The following is a 19,475-nucleotide window of genomic DNA, read 5'->3' on the forward strand; positions in this document are numbered from 1 at the left end:
AATGAGCATTAGGTAGCTGGAAGAGAACTTGTCTTAGTCCATTAAGGCTGCCATAAAAAAAAAATACCATAGACTTGGATGGCTTATGACCAGGAGACATTTCTTTCTCACAGCTCTGGAGTCCAGGGAGGTTAAGACCAAGACACCAAAAAATCCAGTGTCTGGTGAGGGCCCACTTCCAGGTTCCACATATGGCATCTTCTTGCTGTATCCTCACAAGGTAGAAAGGGTATGGGAGTTTCTTAGGTCAGTTTTATAAGGGCACTAATCCCCATTTATGAGGATGCCATCCTTATGACCTAACTGCCTCTCAAAGGCCCTACCTCCTAACACCATCACTTTGGGGTTAGATTTTGACACATGAATCTGGGTTGAGGGGGTGCAGAGTTGCATTCAGACCATGGTAGAGTTCATCTTACTCTTTGGGGATGGTCATTTATATGTCGCAGGGTATATTTATGGTCAGCTACAAAGCTCATTCTCAAGTCATTTCTGCCTGAAAAGGGTGAAATTCCTGAGTCATTGAATCTACTACAGTAGCACAAAAGCTAGGTGAAAATTCCTAAGTCACAATACTATAAAGCCAGATCTGGACCTTGGAACATCATCTCAAACCTCAGTCTGACTGAGAATTCCATGCATAGAGACGGTGGAACTCAAAGGCCATGGAAATATCTCTTCAACTGATCATGAGCTGGTGAGCCAGTTCTGAGAGCACATGCTCCCTCTCTCTGGCCATGCCTTTCCTCACCTGCTACTCCCTTCTGTCCTGTTTTCTATTTCTTTTTTCTATTTCTTTGTGTCCAAGAAGGAAGGAAAAGGGCCAACTAATTAAAAGCTAAATTTATTCTTTGGGATTCTTCTATATATTTAATTGATATATGTTCTGCCTCCTGTTTTCAAGGCATACTAGTTTAATATGGAGAACAATGGTACTCCATGTACACTCCATGGCTTTCTCTTACTGCCTTGAATCATATTGCAATCCTAAGTGGTGATCATCCAACTCATCCTAATGCACCCAGTTCCCCACATTGATTTAGGAAGCAAGTGTAGGAAAATGACATGAACACCCACTTTTAACTCTTTAAAAGCAGAAATGTATACAATAACCCTGAAAAAAAATCCCATCACTGCTTAATCAAATTATCCTGGGAATATAATAGAAATATCTTAAATTGGTATGTGTGTGTGCATCTGTACACATGCATGTACAAGCATACATGGATACACAAAGATTCAGGGGAAAAACTCTCCTCTGGGGAAAATCAAGTTCCTTCGGTAAGGGTGAAGCCAAGTACTTAATAGGACATTTTAAACTGATATTTAACATACTGGGGAGTCTAATCTGATATTTAAACATACTGTGAGCCTCGGTTCCAAATAACTTGGGCACTGAGATGATGAAGAAAGAGGGTGCCATCCCTGTCACAGCTTGTTGACCATGCTAACAATCTAAAATGAATCCAAGACCTAAGATTTGGGAAGTTTAAAAGTGACAGGAGTGGCCGATTCTGTCTGCAAAACTCATGTTGTATAAAGACCAGCTTAAATGTCACCTCCCTTTAAAGCCTCGCCTCCCACTCTCAGAATTAGTTGTTCCCTGCTCATCTTTGCTCCCAAAGCACTTTGCACAAAACTCTATTACAGCTATTATGCACTTATCATACTAAATTGCAATTTATCTGTTTATGTGTCTGTCTATTTCCACCAGAATATGCACCCTCAAGGGCAAAGGTCAGGTCTTATTCAGCTCTGTATTCTCAGTACTCAGCATAGTGCTGACACAACAGCCACTTAAAACATGTTTTAGTATTTTTATTATTAAAGAAATGCATGCCCATGTTAAAAATTCAAAACAGCACAGACTGGTATAAAAGGAAAGGTTAAAAATTGCCTTTCTACCATCCAGATCATCAGTTTCATTTCCCACAGGAAATCACTCTTAAGACAGGCTTAAAAATGCATAAATACTACACACACCCCTTCCACCCCACACCCAGCCAACCAACGTGTGTGACTCCCAAAGCTGCCACACACGTAGGACTGGCTGCGTCTGCTGGCACCATGGCAGGGCTGAGGATGAACCCCCCAGAGCAAAGGAAAGAGAAGTACTATTGCCAAAAGGCAAGGCTACCATAAGTCTAGGACTCAGTTCTGCTCTTCATTCTTGAGGAGTCGTCAGTGAGTTCTCTCCACTCACTGATGTGTTTCCTCTCTGCTTCAGCTCTCTCTCTTTCTGTGATTTACTCCAAGCTTCCATGTCTCTATTACAATTCTTTGTCTCTCCATCTGCTTTTCTCGGTCTCTGGTCTGTCTGTCTCATGCCTCACCTTCTCTTTATCCTCCTCTTTCTTGGTCCACCTCTGCTATCTCTTTCTCTCTCTCTCTCTCTCTCCCTCTTATTATTTCTCTCCATCTCTCTGTGTTCACTGTCTCTGTCTCTTTTTAGTTTCTTTTTCTCTCTTTGTTCTGGAGATTTTATTCCACGGAGCTCTCACAATCAGTATGCATCCTTACAGTAACATCTAATATTCCACTTTTGAGAGTAGAGACTTAAGTGTAGTACATCAGTGTTTAGGCTGTCGTGAGCATATGAGACGCACACATCTATTACGTATGCACTCGTATATACATATATGATTTAGAGATGGAGACTAAGCTTAAGACAGAGACGAAGCTTTAAAATGAAATACATGCTCTTTTATTGGGGACTGAAGGCTACTAGAATTTCTGGAAGGGGTTGTTAGTTTGGTGAAATTGCCTCAGATCTCTCTTTCTGGAATTGGCAAAGGGCATGGTAAACAAAAGGGCCAGTAGCCCTGGCTGCGGCTCACCCTCGAGGAGAAACATAGAATGATCCTGCTGCTTTGCAAAAACCCTAGGCACTAGTTATCCTCCAATAATAGTGATTGGAAGCAAATCAGGCAACTTGAACATGGGCTCTTTGTTTAGTCCTATTGCCTGGAATTCAGTTCTAATGAGGCCAAGTTCAAAATCTCCCATGCTCTCTCTTTTTTTTTCATTTTCAAGTAACTTTTAATAACTCAAGCAATGTATATTTGTTGAAAAACAACAACAGCAAAACTATGGACAAACGAAAAGCATCACCTATAAACCCAACAATCATTATAATCACAGGCAAACATTTTGAATCATATCTTTCCTCTTTTTCTAGCATACAATAAAACTTTGAAAGTATTGAGCCCTTCTATGTTCAGGTATATTTCTAGGGGCTTGAGATATATGAGGGAAAAGCATAAACAAAAACAAAAACACTGACTTCATGTGTCTTATATTTGTACTATTTTTAATCTATTTTTCCTTTTCTGGTATTTTGTGGGAGGTTTCCCAATTCAATACATATATATTTAAATAAGCAATCTCTTAGTGGCTGAATATTCTACAACACTCATGCACAAGATCATGGGTTGTTTATTTTAAGTGAAAAGTCATTTTCCCCAAGGGACAAGCAAATAAAACAGTATAGTTACTAAGAGCTGGTGGCCCCAAAATGTGCCGCTAGGCTGTGCAGATTATTTCAAGCTGAAAACAATCAATGCCCAAAAGATTTGGGAAAAATCTTTGACCTTCCCCCTAACTGCCAAAAAGAATCTGGATGGAGAACCTGTTTCAGGAAGGGAGCTATCACCATATACAACTACACTGTAATATGAACTAAGTGTGAAGAACCTAGCAAAGTATTTGTTAAAATTCCTCCCTGTACCCCATTGTTTCTACGTGGCTCAGAAAATATTTCCTTTACCAAACATTTGCTCTTCTTCATCTTCCTGTGAATTGTCCTCCTCCTCTTTCAAGTCTCAGATCCATACCCCTTTCTCTTTAGTTCAGAATGATGGATATGCCCCATTTTGCTTTACTGTCTTTGGAATTTCACATTTATGTGGATTTCCTACATGTAAGAATAAAATGTGATTTTCTCCTGACATTCTGTCTCATGTCAATTTAATCTTAGACCAGCCAGAAGGACTTTGAAGGATAGAGGAAAATTTTTCTACCCAACAACAGCAAATATTTAGTAAGCAAGTTGCAATATTGTGGTTTATAATGCATGCATAATTGATCTTCATTTCATCATTGTCACCAAATTCCCTGGACTCTTAGAATTTCCTGTGTGACCAGAGAGAGATAAAGGTGTCCTTTTTTATGTTAATGAGATGACTATGGGACCACACCTAAGGATGGGGGCTGGTTGCCAGGAGAACCATCCACCTGATTGGAAAGTTGGGAACTTTTGGTCTCAGTCAATCATGCCTATGGAATGAAGCCTCCCTAAAACCCAATAGGATAGGGTTCCAAGAGACTCTAGGTTGGTAAACATGTTGAGATTCTGGGAGAGCAGCATGCTCAGAGAGAACACAGAAGCTCCATGCCCTTTCCCCAAACCTTGCTCAAGGCATCTCTTCCATGTGGCTATTCCTGAGTTATAGTCTTTTGTAATAAACTGGCAGTTTAGTAAGTAAAATGTTTCTCTTGCATTCTGTAAAGGCTGTTTTGGCAAATTAATCAAATCCAAGGAGACAGTCATTGAAACTTCTAATTTACAGCCAGTTGGTCCAAAGCACAGGCGACATCCTGGGCTTGTGAATGGCATCTGAAGTTGGGAGGTAGGGGTGGCAGTCCTGTTGGACTGAGCCCTTTACTGGTGGACTCTGAGGTGCTACTCCTGGGTAGACAGTGCTAAACAGAGTTGAACTGTAGGACACCTGCCTGGTGTCAGAGAATTGCTTATTGGTGTGGAAACCTCCCACCAAACCAATACACGCACATGCACACAAACACACACACACTGGAAATTAGGTCTAGACACTTATTATAACTATTATGTGCAAAATAACTGGAGACATTGAGAAGGATGGCAAAAAGCATAAGACAGAGTCCTGGACTTATTACAAGAAAATGTAACTAGAATGGAAAACATAACTGCAGAAACAAACGTATTATCATGAGCAACATATTAACACCATTTAGGAGGTCATACTTTGGCATTAGTAGTAACAGTACTAACAAAATAATGATAACAATAATGATGACAATAGCTAACCTACCTTGATTGGTTGCTATCAATGCCAATGTTGAAAGATGACACTTTCAGCATTTTGGTACCTGCTGTCTCCTTTAACCAGTAAGAAACCATATAAAAAGTATAGCACTATTATTTCCATTTTACAGCTGAGGAATGAACAGAATTATAAAGTTAATTGCTCAAGTTCCCATATCTAGTACATAGTGGAGTGGAAATTCCAACCCGTCACTAAACATTGTGTTCTAATTAAAATAATGTACTCTTTCAGCGACTGAAGACATGGCTTTTTTCGTGGTTGTATGGACATCCAGAAAAGATAACTGCCTAGGATATATTCAGTGATAAAAAAAAATATCACCCTCTGGCAGAAAAGCATCATCTTCTTCCTGGGGAATCTGTGCTGTCCCATATAACTGTCTCTCTCCTACAGTACCTTGTACCAGGTCTTCACCACAGGAGTCATAGTTGGCATGGAGAAGCTGATAAAAGCTGTGGGCTTCAGCTCACCACAGGGAAAAGTGAAGCATATTGACGTAAGATTGTACAGACAATGGAAGGGGTTCACAGACCTCAAAATTCACACATGAATTTTAAGGAAATGATTTTCAAGCTTTACAGAGTTCCTAAGGAAGTCTGTAAAACATAAAGAGTCCTAGTCCCTATCAACAGATGTAAAAGCAGGTCCCAAGAGGGCAAGCCCTTTAAGAAGCTGCCCGAAGTGCCCACAGCTGCCCAGTTTAGAATTCCCCCATCAACTCAGCAAAACCCATGTCAGAGTAAACACAGATACAGATAGGTTTCTAAGCAGATGACAACCATGCCTAAAATAACCTTTTCTCCCTAATGATTTTTATCAAGAGTGTATTCGGGGAAGTGCTAAGATAAGGGGAAGACCTTCTGCTTTTTACTCTCCTCCCTTCTCCCAAAGACCCTGAAGCAGAAGGATCTATGGTCCACAATTCTGTGTCTCAATAGCCTCTGCTACTCTGATTAGGGGAAGATGACTAGAGGCATCAATCCATTGGCTTCAGGGCACAACATGATTAGTTGGTTGTCTGATAGCAAGATTTTTATTAGCAGCTTCTTTAAAAAGTGTACAAGTTGCCCATGCTGTCACTCTAGGTTCATTAGCCAGCAGGGAGAAACCAAACAGTACCTCCCACACATCCTCCCAGAATAACAAGAAGACATGTATTAATAACCCCAGGAGAGCCACTCAAGGGGACAGAAGGCCCTTGAGGCTTTGACTGAGCTCCATCATAAGGCAGATTACCAAGTAAAAAATATCAGGTTAGTGCCCTGATCAGGATGATATGACAGGGAAAACCCTGAGGGGGGGTCGTCATGCCCAGAATTCCCCTACCACCCCTCTGCACTAACTTGTCAAGTTCTGGCTAAAGAAACTCAGAACTTAACAGAGAGTCAATGTGATCAAATGGGAAATTCTTTGGAGCCAGAAAGGGCAAAAAACCAATTCCAGCTGTGCTACCTTCTAGCTGGGTGACCTTGCCCAAGCAAGTTCTTTAAGCCCTGACTTCCACAACTTCAGAATGAGGACAGTAATGCCTCACTTGTATTATGGTGGTGGGAAGATGGAAAGAAATAATGTAACGCTCTAGAAAGTACTTTCCGGGAAGCTTCTCACAAAATTGGTGGTAATTTATATGACTGTAAAGAGGGGTTTCTATTATAATCAATATATCTTATCTGGCGATAGAGAGCTATCCCTAGTGTTCAGCAAACTCTCCTTTGCTCCATTCCCCCACCCATGCCCCTAAAGTAAGAAGTGGTAAAGGTAATAGCTGATAACTCAATTATAATCCTTGAGCCAATAAACTCCATCAGTATCAACAAGCACCCTTCAATTTGACTCCTGCTGTTCCCAAATGTTGACACGTTAGGTTCCTTTGACTGAGATCACACTTAATATTATTTTAAACTACATTTAATCTGCACCGGACAACTAAAGAGGGGAAGAGGTGGATATGCCCCTTTTCCCTCCTCAGGCTTCTTCTGCAACTAGGCCAGTTATACATAATCAAGTCCATTAGCAGTGGAATATGGAGAATGGGTTTTTGCCAGAGACCTTGCTTGCAGAAAGTCCCATCATCTATCTTTAAGGTCCCCTTTTAAAGGTTTAAACAATGCCAGCAGCATGACTTTTGATGGGACCACCTGCTCTGAAGCCCAGCACAAATCACTTGAATAGCTGAGCATAGAACTCAGGAGCTGCATGGCCGATATCCATACTTCCTCCCACAGTGGCAAACATTATCGACACAGGTGCATAAACTTCAGATAAACCAAGGGGCCAGGATGCAGCTGATGTTCTAACACTTGCCTATGGAAAGCCAGCAGGGGGCCAAACCAAGATTCAGTCCTAAGGTGGGGCAAAACATTGTTGACTCTTCTTCCACTAACTGACCTGCTTAATGGCAGTGCCTTGATCTCCCTACCTGAGAAATGTAGATCATATTTGTCTTTCCTATCTCATAGGCCTGTGGGGAGAAAAAAAAACTGAGGTAAGGGAAGTAATGTTCCAATCTTTGAAAGCTGAAGCATTTTTTGCAAAGGAAATGGCTGCAAGGGATCTAAAGTGCTATAACAACATTCAGGAGTGCTATAGAAACAGACATGGCATCTTTTATACACAGGGAAAATTTCATGTAGGATTTCCTGCAGAACATTCATGTCCTTTTTTTCCCTCTACTTACATTTTAGAAGAGGCTCTGTTCTTTCCTTATGAGCCTTGCGCAGTAAGATTCCACCGTTGTTTCTTGCCAACCATTTGACTATTTGACGCAACCCACCGGAGCAGAGTGCATACCCCTCCGGAGTAACCATTCCACCTCTGTGGAGCCTGGCTCCACCTCCCAGGTACCTCCCTTATTCCCTGCCATCCCCATTAGCCACTGCACTGACACCATTTGGCTCATTTCCTCTTGAGGACACACAGATGCATTCTCCACCCTTTGTAGCCAGAGACACAGAACAGTAATTGAGACATACACAAAGACAGAACAAATATTTTACATACATTTAGTGACTTAACATAAGCTGGCAAGGAGCCCAATTAATTTACCCTCTGGGCAGCCTGGCCAGTGATAGTTCTGACCAAGGACTTAAACAAAACAAAGTCCTTTAGAGAAAACTGCATGGAAAACATCAAACAGCGATGGCTCCAGCTGAGATTGAAGGTGCAAAGAAAGGCAATCGTATTTTTAAGTGACCACACAGGTTTATTTTCATTTTGGGGCTTGAAATATACCCAAAGACACTAGAAGATCAATTTACATATTTTGGCTCAAATCTTATTTTTTAAATGACTTCTAAGATTAACACATCAGTTAAACATAGTTTACATTTAAAGAGGCTAATTTATTGAAATACATAGGAATATTTACATCTCTACTCTTGGCCTTTATTCAGTTCAAAATAGCCTTGTAATAACCTCCATCTCTTAATCAAAACTTTCTCTACATTACAAGGTCCACTTGATGCACTTGCTCCACCAGGAGATGTGAAGACCACCGTAGTAGGTGCCTGATCATCTTCTGATCTGATGGCAGGCTTTGCCCTCAGGGGATTCTCAGATTCTGCAGGATTTTTTGAGTGCAAGACAGAAAGCTCTTTGAGGGCAGGTAATACTTATTCTCACCTTTGTGCATCACTGCACATCTGTCTCTATTATAAGTGCCTAACAAATATTAGGACTCAATACATATCTGTAGAATTAAAAGTCAATATGACAATTTGTGTTAGCCTCTTAGCATAATGCTGCCATATGGCAATCTCTCCTTGGAGGTGAGCAATTTTTATTCTCTTAAGTAAATCATTAAATAATTATTAAGTAAACAATTCCATCGAGTTTTGTACCTTAGTCTATGAGTTTCTAGGGCCCCTCCATAAAAGGATGTGGATAGAGTTCCCAGAGTCAACATTTATGCCCTTTTCCTCTAGAAAACCCCACTAAATATCCTTAAGGGAAACTGAATTCTCAATCTCATACGAAGAATTTTTTTTATCCAAAAACACAAAGTTCCTTAACAAGAAGATGTGACACAAAAAAACATAATAAATTAGATTTTGCTGCAAATCTACATTGAAATGACTGCCTGCTTGTATCCCAAATGTTTAGATTTCCTCTACATGGATATGCATATTAATCACGGAAAAAGGAGGAATCATGTGGAATAAAAGACTTGCTCCTTACAGGTCATTTTGTCATTTGTGTATCCTCAACATTCCCGTTGCGCTTAAATGTAGTAGGTGCATAATATAAGCCGGCTGAACAAACTGTTCAGTTACTTTTAACCTGTAAGGGATTTCCATGGCTTTCTAGTCTATCTGCATTGTTTTACAGAGGATGAAACTAAGGCCACAGCATTGTAACGGGACACGTTATGACTCCATATCTTGTTTTTGTACACAGTCAGGACTATAACTTGGCATCCTTATCTGCCACTTGAGAATTATTTATTCAACTAAAAGAACAAGTAGCATTTATTGAGCACTTACTATTTATCAGCCACTTCACATACATGATGTCAAGTCTTCGGCAAAAAGCCTGCAAAAGTTGTACTATCCCCATATTTTAGTTGAGGAAGGTGAAGCTCAAGGAATTTAAGTGTCTTGTCCAAGACAAAGTGTGGTAAGCAGGAGACTCAACATTCAAACTCAAATCTCTCTGCTTGCAAACCCACTGCCTTCCATGTCACACCACATTAACATTCACTAATAGCATAAAGCACCGATCAGAGAAGGAATTATGTGGGCTTGTTAGAGAAAGCTAACACCCTTTATCGTTCTACTTTTTTTTTAAAAAAAGTCAAGTAAAAAAATAGGTCTAAATGTGCAATCAGATAAAGTGTTTATGTGCAACCTCTCTACAAATCAGATTTGTAAGTAACTTTGAAAAGGCATCTATTCCTGAAGAACACCAGATCTGAGAGCTGAATGATGGCAGGTTACCTCGTGACCAATGAATCACCAGGTGCAGACTCCATGTCTCACTAAAGATGAAGAGGTAGGCGGATAAGAGAACAAGCAAATCACTACTTAAGATAAAGAGTGCAATGTGACAGGCACCTGTTAAAGTCCTTGCTTTTCGACAGGGAGATGGAACTTATAGCTAGGACTTGCCCTCCTCCACCATCATCTGAAATCCACCCCAAGATAGGATGATTTAAAATTCTGACTCCAAAAGGTCTGAGTTTTTCTGTCCTACCTCCAAGTCTCTAAGACCAGCCATTCTGTGAGGTTGGGAAGTTAGCTCACTCAGGGTTCCAGCCCCTATTTGACACTGACCTTCCATAAGATCTTAGCAATTCACTTAGCTTTCTAGAATCCTGGTTTTCTTCTCTATGTGATGAGAATAACAATATCTACTCAGAGCATTTTTGTGAAAATTAAGTGAGGTGCTGGAAGAGAAGACGTCTACCCAAAACTGACCCAAGTTGAGACTCAGTTTATTCACTAAGGTTCCATGGTAAATGTCAAGTCCTGGAACAGCTGAAGGAAAAGCAGTGCATGGAAATGAACCAGACCACCATGGTCTATGACGAATGCAGCATTAAAGTACCAGAATGGCAAACTAGAAGTCAAAGCCTCTGCTAACAAACCTTATAATACTATTTCCAGTGAGAAAAGGACAAGGCACTGAGCTGAAATATGCAAATTGACTACAGCATTAAAATACGAAATAGAGATATTAACACTTGCCATTCACCTATTACCGAATGAGGATTTTTATTAGGATTCACTTAGCGTAGCGCTTTGAAATTTCTTGGAAATGAGGAATAAACACATGCTCCATCTCACATACATATCCAGACAAATATGTATTTTAACAAAGTCAGGATTACTGTATAAATTTAGATCAGGGCACAGCATGCCTAGCATGAGTAGGGTAGGAACAATATGTTCTTGCTTAAGACACCAAGCTCATGACAAATGATTCATCCCCCAGCACCTTTCATGCCAAAAGATCCCCCCAGGTGTTCCACCAACTCCAGCAACACTTTCCATCAAGCTAGAATGCAGTAGAGACGAATCACATCACTCCCACGGATGAAGCAAAACAGTCATGTCTTTACACAACTGCACAAGTCCAACAGCGAGGGGGCAGGAAGAAGGGAAGGAGGCGAGAGAAACATCCAGAATTCCTCACAAGTTTGACAGGCAGCCTATAATTACCATACATTTACACCTTTAAGGCAGGGGTTACTGTAATCAGAAACCCTACCTAGCAAAGGCTTTTAGCTAAAGGTCAGATAGGTTCTGGGGATGTATATTGCCTGGGGCCCCGAGTGGGCTGGGGGCAGACTTATGGGGAACTGACATCTAAATGTGAAGAAAAGGAGAGCTGCATGATGTCAACCTCAGGTTTAAATGAGCGGACTTGTTTGCTCTGGGGAGAAGGGAAGGGCTGTTGAGAGTTCCAAATAGGTGTATAGACCTTGACAGTCACAGCTCGCTCATGTGTAACCTGGCAGGTAATTAACTGGCCTTGCCCCCATTTTAGGGATGAGGAAATTCACACTCAGCATGCAATCAACTTGCCAAGAGCAAACCACAAATAAATTAGAACTAGAACCCAAGTCTCCACACTGCTTTTTACATCACAAAGTTGCCCAGAAAGGTTTTTTTTTTTTTAAATGCCTGGCTTCTTTCTGTATTTTTTGAAACTTTGTCTCTCCTATGACTGAGCCAGCTTTGTTTTGTGGGACCTGGATGGAGAGGATTGTTCTCCCTCTACCATCTGCATATATATACTAAAAAACCTGTAATTTGTGTGTAAAAAGGCGGGGATGGGGAGCAGAGGGGTTCCTTGAAGAATTACAAACTTCAAACGGTAGAAATCTCATTCAAATGTGAGAGCTCAAGCCTTTAATGTGCACCACCTTGGTTTCCTACATTATCTCAGACTTCCCTGCTTGTTGGCCATCCAATCCCTGACCCTAATAAGCCCTACTGTGCTTATAAGCATCATTAAAAAAAAAAGTCTGGCAGTGCTTGGCGCCATTTCTTAAATGGAGTTTAAAATTTGCCAAAGATGTACTCTCCTTTTCCAGCTCTTTCCAAGATCTTTCAAGAGATGAACTAAAGTAGAGGTCTAATGGGTGAGTGATATTTTACAGCCTGAATTACATTAAAAGCCAGAAATATTTTGAGTCCAATGTCCTCTACTTCTTGATACAACAAGACGTAATATGTTTGATGCGTTTAAAATCTCCCCTTAAAGCCAGAAGCTTTGAGTTAATCACTTAAAGCAGTGTGGAAGTTATTCAATCAGTTTAAGAAGATTCAAGTTCAAATTGGCGGATTAATTTTAGTGGTTATGATATGAAAGATATGCTAGTTAAGGTAAGAAATGAGGGCAAGGGTCTCCAGAACTTTAATAGAAAGAATTGCAGCTTCAATTATCTGATTAAACCATTCCTGAGAACCATGGAAAACCACAGCCTCAGTCATGAGAGATGAATTGTAGGGAAAACCTGGATGATGCTCCCAGGACAGAGACATAAATACAAAATACTGTTTATCAGGATTTGCCTTAATACAGTTTCTATCTATATACTAAGGAACTCATAATGACAGACTATCATTTTTAAATATTCATAACTTTCATTAAAAAGCTGACAATGAGCACAACTCACTAAAGTGGCACTTCCCTGGGAAGGTTTCTGGCAATGACATCACAACTGAAAACATTTTGAAAGGTACCAGGCTGCACTGTACATATTACAAATACTACAATCTCAATAACCTGATGGAAGCTGAACTCTGAGGTTTGTTGTTGTTGTTGTTGTTTTTTCATTTTACCCATCCTTGGCTTTTGTGTTCTTTTCTGCTTAATGGCAGCCTAGAGAACTTTACACACTTTTAAATCATCTTCAGTTATTCCCATCAAACCTAGTTCTTTACTATTTCAGCTCATTGAAGTTTCCCAGGTGCAGTTTAAGCCGAAATAGCTACCCCAGATTCTAGATATGCAGGCTCTTCCAAAAATCTAAAACCTTCCCTGACGTGGCCAAAGCTACGGGGCTGTACCCAATCTCCCGGGTGTCACCCTCCTGGAATCCAGCAATCCCCCTTGGTCCCTTCATAAAGGGAGGGCTAAGTCTCTATTTGTGCGCTTCTCTAGACGAGGTCTGGCAATTGGGGAGAACAGGGGGTTGTTGTCACTGGGATATATCTGATCTTCCCGGGACTGATCATGCCGGAGAACAACCACTCATTCACAGGCTGGAAAACCCCAGCTCTCAAAACACACTGGCTGGTGCTGTTAGACGATGCTAGAGAGTTCCTGTCCTGAAACTTGCATCCACTTGGTCCCCAGAAACAGAGAATACATTAAGGGCACCTTAGTGTCCACTATATACCTCTTCCCTCGTGGGGAAGGGGGGTTAGGAGCTTTGCAAAAAAATAAAAAGCTTACAGATAAAGTCTCGATTTTACTTGTGCTCACCAGTAAGTCTAGCAAGTAAAGGGAAAGTCACTTAAAAGAATGTCATCCTGCCTGGAAATTTAACCCATTCACCTCCACATTCAGAATACTTTAACCCCCTCTGTTTCCTGGGTCTTCAGCTCTGTTACTACACCCATGAGACCAGGAAACAAGATCTGCCTGCCCAGTTTGAAGCTTTGGGGGGTTTCTGAGAGGACTCTGGTGGAGTCATGGGTCTCCTGATGGATGACATTAACTCCTAGGGGAGGTGGGCAGGGAAGACTTTAGTTTGCGGTGTCTCTCAAGTGCAGAAACCCCATTTCTCCAAATTCTCCATCAGATCACGCAGCCGCTTTAACCCTTTGCATCGTTCACGCCTGGCCCTCAGTCCCCGTCTACTCACGCTGCTGTTGTGGCCGGACCAGTGGACCATGGCTTGGTTGTGTGCGGAGTCGCCCGTCAGCGCGAACGTGGTGCTGGTCAGTCTCAGCTCCTCCATCCGGAAGCGAGTGGCTTTGTCCGGGTCCCGCGCCGGAGTCCCAGGCCCCGGCTGCCCTCCGTCCCTTAGCGTTCCTTGGGGGCTCCGACTCGCGCCGTCTCCCCGCTCCGCCGTCCCCGGTCCCGCCTCACTCCGTCTCCGCCGGCCAGAGCGTGGGGCCATCGCCGTGAACGCCGCGGTGCCCGGAGCCCGCTCCAGGGACAGCGCTCGGTCTCCGGGGGCCACGGCGAACAGGGGGCGCCCAAGGAGGGGCAGGGGCGTGGCAGCAGCTCTGCCTCGCGGTCCGCGTCCCGCGAAGCCCCCCGGGGTTGCAGCCCAGCGTGGGGCCGAACCGGGGGGCAGCTGGGGGCAGCAGGAGCCGCCGCCGCAGGCGCCCGGGACGCAGAGGACCAGGAGCCCCGCGCCGGCGAGGAGCGCGCTCAGCCGGGCCGGGGAGCCGCCGCCGGCGCCAACTTTTCCCATCGCGGGAGCGGAGAGCAGCGGAGTGGGGGCCGGAGCGGAGGCGGCGGCGCGGGGCTCTCCGCTGGCGGGCCGTGGGGGGCGGGCGCTCAGGACCCCAACTCCATCCAAGTTGGGCCGCGGACGGGGGCGGGCGCAGGCGGCGCCGGGCAGGTGGCAGCCGCTCGCCCAGGCTGGGCTGGTGCCGAGCGCGGCTTCGGACCTAGCGAGCCGCCGCCACGCGGGGGTGGAGCTCCGCTGAAGTCACGGGCGGAGCGGGCGCGGGCGCGCTGGCGGGCGGCGCGGGGGGAGGGCGGGGGCCGCCGGGGCTCCGGCGCCGCGTCCCGCTGCCGAGCTGCGCCGCGCGGGCGGCCGCGGGGACTGGACGCGTCGCCGGCCCCTTCCTCGGGCTCGGCGGCGCCGCTGCCGCCGCCCGCTCTGCGCCCCCGCGGCCTCGGGTCTCGGCGCCGAGCCCGCGCGCCGCTCCCGTGGGGGCGGCCGGCCGGAGCTCGCGGAGGGCTCGCGGTGTTGGGGACTTGCTATTCCTGTTTTATAGCTTCCACCAGTTTCTGCTGCCTCTTCCTCCCCCGCCCCCCCGGGCTCTTCCAATTTAGATGTTAAGGTTGGGTGGGCTTCTGGTCGTTCCCTCCTTAGTCTCCGTGAGTTGGCGTCTTGACCTTAGCGTGAGCAGAGCCTGCGTGTCCCAGCCTGGGGGAGATCCCGGGAAGGCACCAGCAGAGAATGATGTAATTAAATGAGCGCGCGCGCGTGTGTGTGTGTGTGTGTGAGAGAGAGAGAGAGAGAGAGAGAGAGAGATAGGGAGATTTTTTTTTCCATCAATGATTTCGCTTAGATAGCTCTCCGGACCCCCTAAAGCGCTCACTGTATTTGAATCCAGTCTTTCTGCATTTTGTGGGCGCATATCTTGGCAACCCTAAGAGACCACAAACTCACTGAGGATAGGAACTGTGAGCAACTTGGAAGAAGTGACCAATTTAATTTGTTCGCCACTTTTATCCTAAGGACTCGACACACAGTCTTGCGGTAGGAAATCTGTCAGTCATTAAAGCAATAAATCTTCATTTTCAAACAGTGAAACTGTTATACGTCTGTATGCAAACAGATACGGGAAAAGAGGCATGGTACTGTATTTATTCTTTGTTGGTGGTGCCTAGCCCAGAGCTACTAGCACATGCCTGAAGATTCTTATTAGAAAACTTCAAGTCTTTGCAGGATGCTCTACCGGTTTACTGTGGGGCCTCAGACAAAGTGGCAATCTCTCAGCTTCCTACACTTTAAAATTAAGCGGTTGCGTTAGATGACCTTTAAAGTCCTTTCCACTCCTAAAATTCTATAATTGTATGATTATAATGTCTGCCCAGCCCAGCTCCCCTGCTACTGTTCAAATGTTCAGATGAAGATTTATAGTAGGTGAATGGGCTTTGAAAATTACAAAGAATTTCTCAAAATCCAAGCCTTTTTTCAAATGGAAAGTTTGCTTCTAAGGGTTGAAATACCTTCAAATTTCTTTGTAGTTTTCATATGCCTAATAACACTTTCTTATCGCATGGCAGCTATTAAATTATTCAATGCCTATTTACTGATTAAATAAATGAATGCCATGCAAAATAATACAATTTTCAGTTTCCAATTACATTTTCTGTTCATTTTCACTCTTGCAAAGGAAACCTCACTCAAAAATCTGAATTGTGACTTTGTGGTGGGACCAACTTAAAAGTAACAGTAATTATTCTTTAATAATAATATCCTTTTTGATACTGTCCAGGAGGAATTTCTCTCAATCCAACCCAGAGCTATGTTACCCAAAAAATAACTGAGATTATAGTTCTTATGACCAATCCAAGAAATACACAAATGCAAGGGGGCAGCCTTCTTAGCCATTAAATATGAGGACTTGAAATCAAAAGTGACCTGTATGTAAGGGAGACACAGCCTGTTCTTCCAAAAGCACCTTAACTCCCCAAGCCTGGATCCTCCTAAAAAAGGAACACTGCCTGGCAGGCTTCTAGATGGAGAGGAGAGCCAGAGGTCCTTTCCCCTCAAAATGCAAGTGTTCTTCGTTAAACCCCAGGGCAGCTGTTTTCCTCTCCTGAGAAAGGTTTTCAGAGCTTTGCAGGATTGTTTACTTAATGCCTTCTTTCTATGCCTTGCTAACCTCCTTTCCAATATGGATGAGTGTGTGAGAATTCCTCCAAGAGAGGAAAACCAAATTAGAAAAGTCAGAACCCAGATAAACTCCGGGCCAAATATAGGACTGGAAAAAGCAAAATGGAAAAAAAAAAAAGAAATTAGTGAATTCAAATTTTCTGGTAGTCTATTATTGCCCTACCAAAATTTAGATTGCTTGGGTTCCAAAATGCAATTCTTCCTGAAGAACTAGTAGAAAGAGAGTGAATTTTTTTTTCCCAAAGAGTTTACAGCTCCCGTCTTTTAAAACAGACTAATTACAATAATCCCTTTAAAATGAAATCATTTGCAATCCATTTGCTGAGAATTCATAGAGGGCAGGCTCTTTTTAAATGCCTGATTCTAATTATTCATTTGAGACAAAGGTGACACAGATGTGGGTGAAATCGGCTCCAAGACTTTTTTCTTTATAAGTTCATTTTATTTCGTATGTCTCTGATCTTTTGTCAACAAGCAGGAAAGGAAAGTACCAGTAGTTCCCTAAAACATTTTCTTTTTCCAGAAGACTTCAAGAATTGAGCTAATCAGGGGAGAAATGGGGGCTAGCCTATTTCAAGGTGTTTCTTATCTAGCAACTCACCAACAATCCAATAGATTTTGCTAATGTAATACACTAAGAATGGGTTATTTATTAGGAAAGTAGTTGCTCTCAGATGCCAGTAGAGAGCATAGATTTGTAATTCCAATAAGCAGTCTTTTTATTGTGCATATGAAAAATATGCCACCACCTAGTCTGTGGTCATCATTTCTCACCTGGATGAACACAACAGCCTCCTAACACTTTCCCCATTCCACAACTGCTCTGCTCCGTCTTATCCCTGCATTAGTCAGCTCCAAAGTGGGGTACAAGCACCCAAATGGTACCACGAGATAATTCATCAAGTGCCGGGAGAAAATAGCTTCATTAATATTTAATTACCAATTAACATATATGCATGTTTCCATCTATACACAGAGAGACAGAGGAAGAATATGAACATTTTGTGGCCACATGCTGCATTGGTGTTGCATGGTCCGAAAAGTTTAGATGCCTTGCCTTGCAAAGAAGCAAAAGTGGTATTTGGAATGTATACAAAATATTACTCTTTGCCACTATTTAAAGCCCTTCACTGACTTATTGCAAACAGAATAAAATCCACATGGGATCCTTGCACGGCCAATTAGGCCTGCAGGAGGTGAGCATTGCCTGTTCTTCAACCACATTTGGTAGTTCTCCCTGCCCCACCCTCCTGCCCCCCATCACCCATATGCTTCAGCCACTCTGGGCATCCCTTCCTCCAATGTGCCAAGTTTCTTTTCCAACTCATTCAACTTTGCATATGCTCTTCCACCTGCCTGGAATGCCCATGACCACACCTACTTTACATGGCTGGTGACTTCGTCACTTTGACTGTGATTCCTTGGAGAGCCTTCCCCTGACTGCCTACCTAGCCAGAAGAAATTCCTTTCACCCTTTCTTTATCAGTCCCCTATTAGTTTCTTCTTAGTGTAAACAATAGCCTTCAATTATTTTATTTAAGTGTTTTTTGCTAAAATTCCCCAGAAGACCACATGTAGGTATGGACTGCATCTCCCTTATTTATCTGTTCTTTTCTCAGTGCCTCCTTCAGTGCCTGGCTCACTGGGGGGACTCACTAAATAATGATTGGCTGGCTCAGCCACATGGGTAGAGTAGCCGTATCTATACAACTTCCATTATTCACACTTTGTCAATCAGATGTGTACTTGTACCAGAAATCATGCTGAGGATTTTACATGTATCAGCTCATTCATTCATTCATTTTTACAAAACTCATCTCAGCTAAGTACTATAATTATTCCCACTTCAGAGATCCCTTTATACAACTGTGCAGAATCACACAGCGATTTGGTGCAAGAAGTCTTCAGTGCAGGCATCTCATTCCTAGTATGTTCTTGACTTTATGCAATACTACTTTTTCTCCAAATCCAAATGATAACAAATTATGTGTATTGATGATTTATTATATGCCAGGCACTACAATTAGCACTTAGAACAATTTCTAGTAATGTTGAACAAGCAATTTTGGAACCAAATTGTTTAGGCTGAAGGTCAAATTTGTATTCCCCAATTTATATGTGCTTCTACTTGGTGGGTGTGAGGGTTAATGTTAAAGACAGTGGTGTATTCATGACACACATAACCTTACTGCAGGAGTTAGAGGAGACATTGGTCCCCTGTTCCTAGGTCCCTCCATATCCAGTGGATAACTTGGCTTCAGCTGCACTAAATCACATTATATGCTTCATCATTAGAACAATGTCTTTTAATAGCTCTCAAAATACTTGGCTCCCCTTGGATACCATTGAGACAAGGTGTCTTGCATTTCAGATCAATTACACCAGGAACCATAGAAAGAAAGAGGGAGAATAATATGCAGACTTTCCCCATCACCTACCAAAGGGGACGATGGGAATTTAAAAAAAAAAAAAAAAAAAACTGCCCTTTAAAATACTTTCAGGTACCAATACGTACTGGCCCGGGTCTGCATCCAGTAATTGTATCTCTTCTCATATCCCCAATTGAAGTGGCTTTAACCGAAGGGCTTATACCCTCTTATCTGTAAAAATAGGTCTAAGATTGTCTCTTTGACTCATAAGGATGTTGTAAAAGTTAATTCAACTTCACACACCTCTTGGAGATAACAGTCCAGCCTTGTATTTATGTAACTCCTATCTTATCAGACCTCTAAACAGGTTTTGGGTTTCTTTCCCCTATTTTAATAAATCTTGCAGCAGCTCCAAAAGATAGGTAGGGGGCAGTTTTTGCCTGCATCATACAGAATAAAAAGAAATTTATCCAAGGTCATAGAGTT

The 19,475-nt window shown here is 42.9% G+C and overlaps 1 protein-coding gene across 4 annotated transcripts in view; it reads right to left on the reverse strand.

Annotated features, from left to right (window-relative positions):
* SORCS1 (sortilin related VPS10 domain containing receptor 1) overlaps positions 1-14,475 on the reverse strand; it is a 500,902-nt gene extending 486,427 nt beyond the window's left edge. For 3 of the 4 annotated variants that reach the window (XM_039217305.1, XM_039217304.1, XM_039217306.1), the window contains exon 1: positions 13,900-14,457. In XM_039217305.1, the coding sequence (XP_039073236.1) occupies positions 13,900-14,457 (558 nt within the window). Of the gene's footprint in view, positions 1-13,899 lie in introns of all 4 variants that reach the window. The other variant, XM_039217307.1, reaches the window with a different exon arrangement.
* Positions 14,476-19,475: the final 5,000 nt, after the last annotated feature.

This window comes from Hyaena hyaena, unplaced genomic scaffold (genome assembly GCF_003009895.1).
Source record: "Hyaena hyaena isolate Hyena2069 unplaced genomic scaffold, ASM300989v1 scaffold_677, whole genome shotgun sequence".
Lineage (NCBI taxonomy): Eukaryota > Metazoa > Chordata > Mammalia > Carnivora > Hyaenidae > Hyaena > Hyaena hyaena.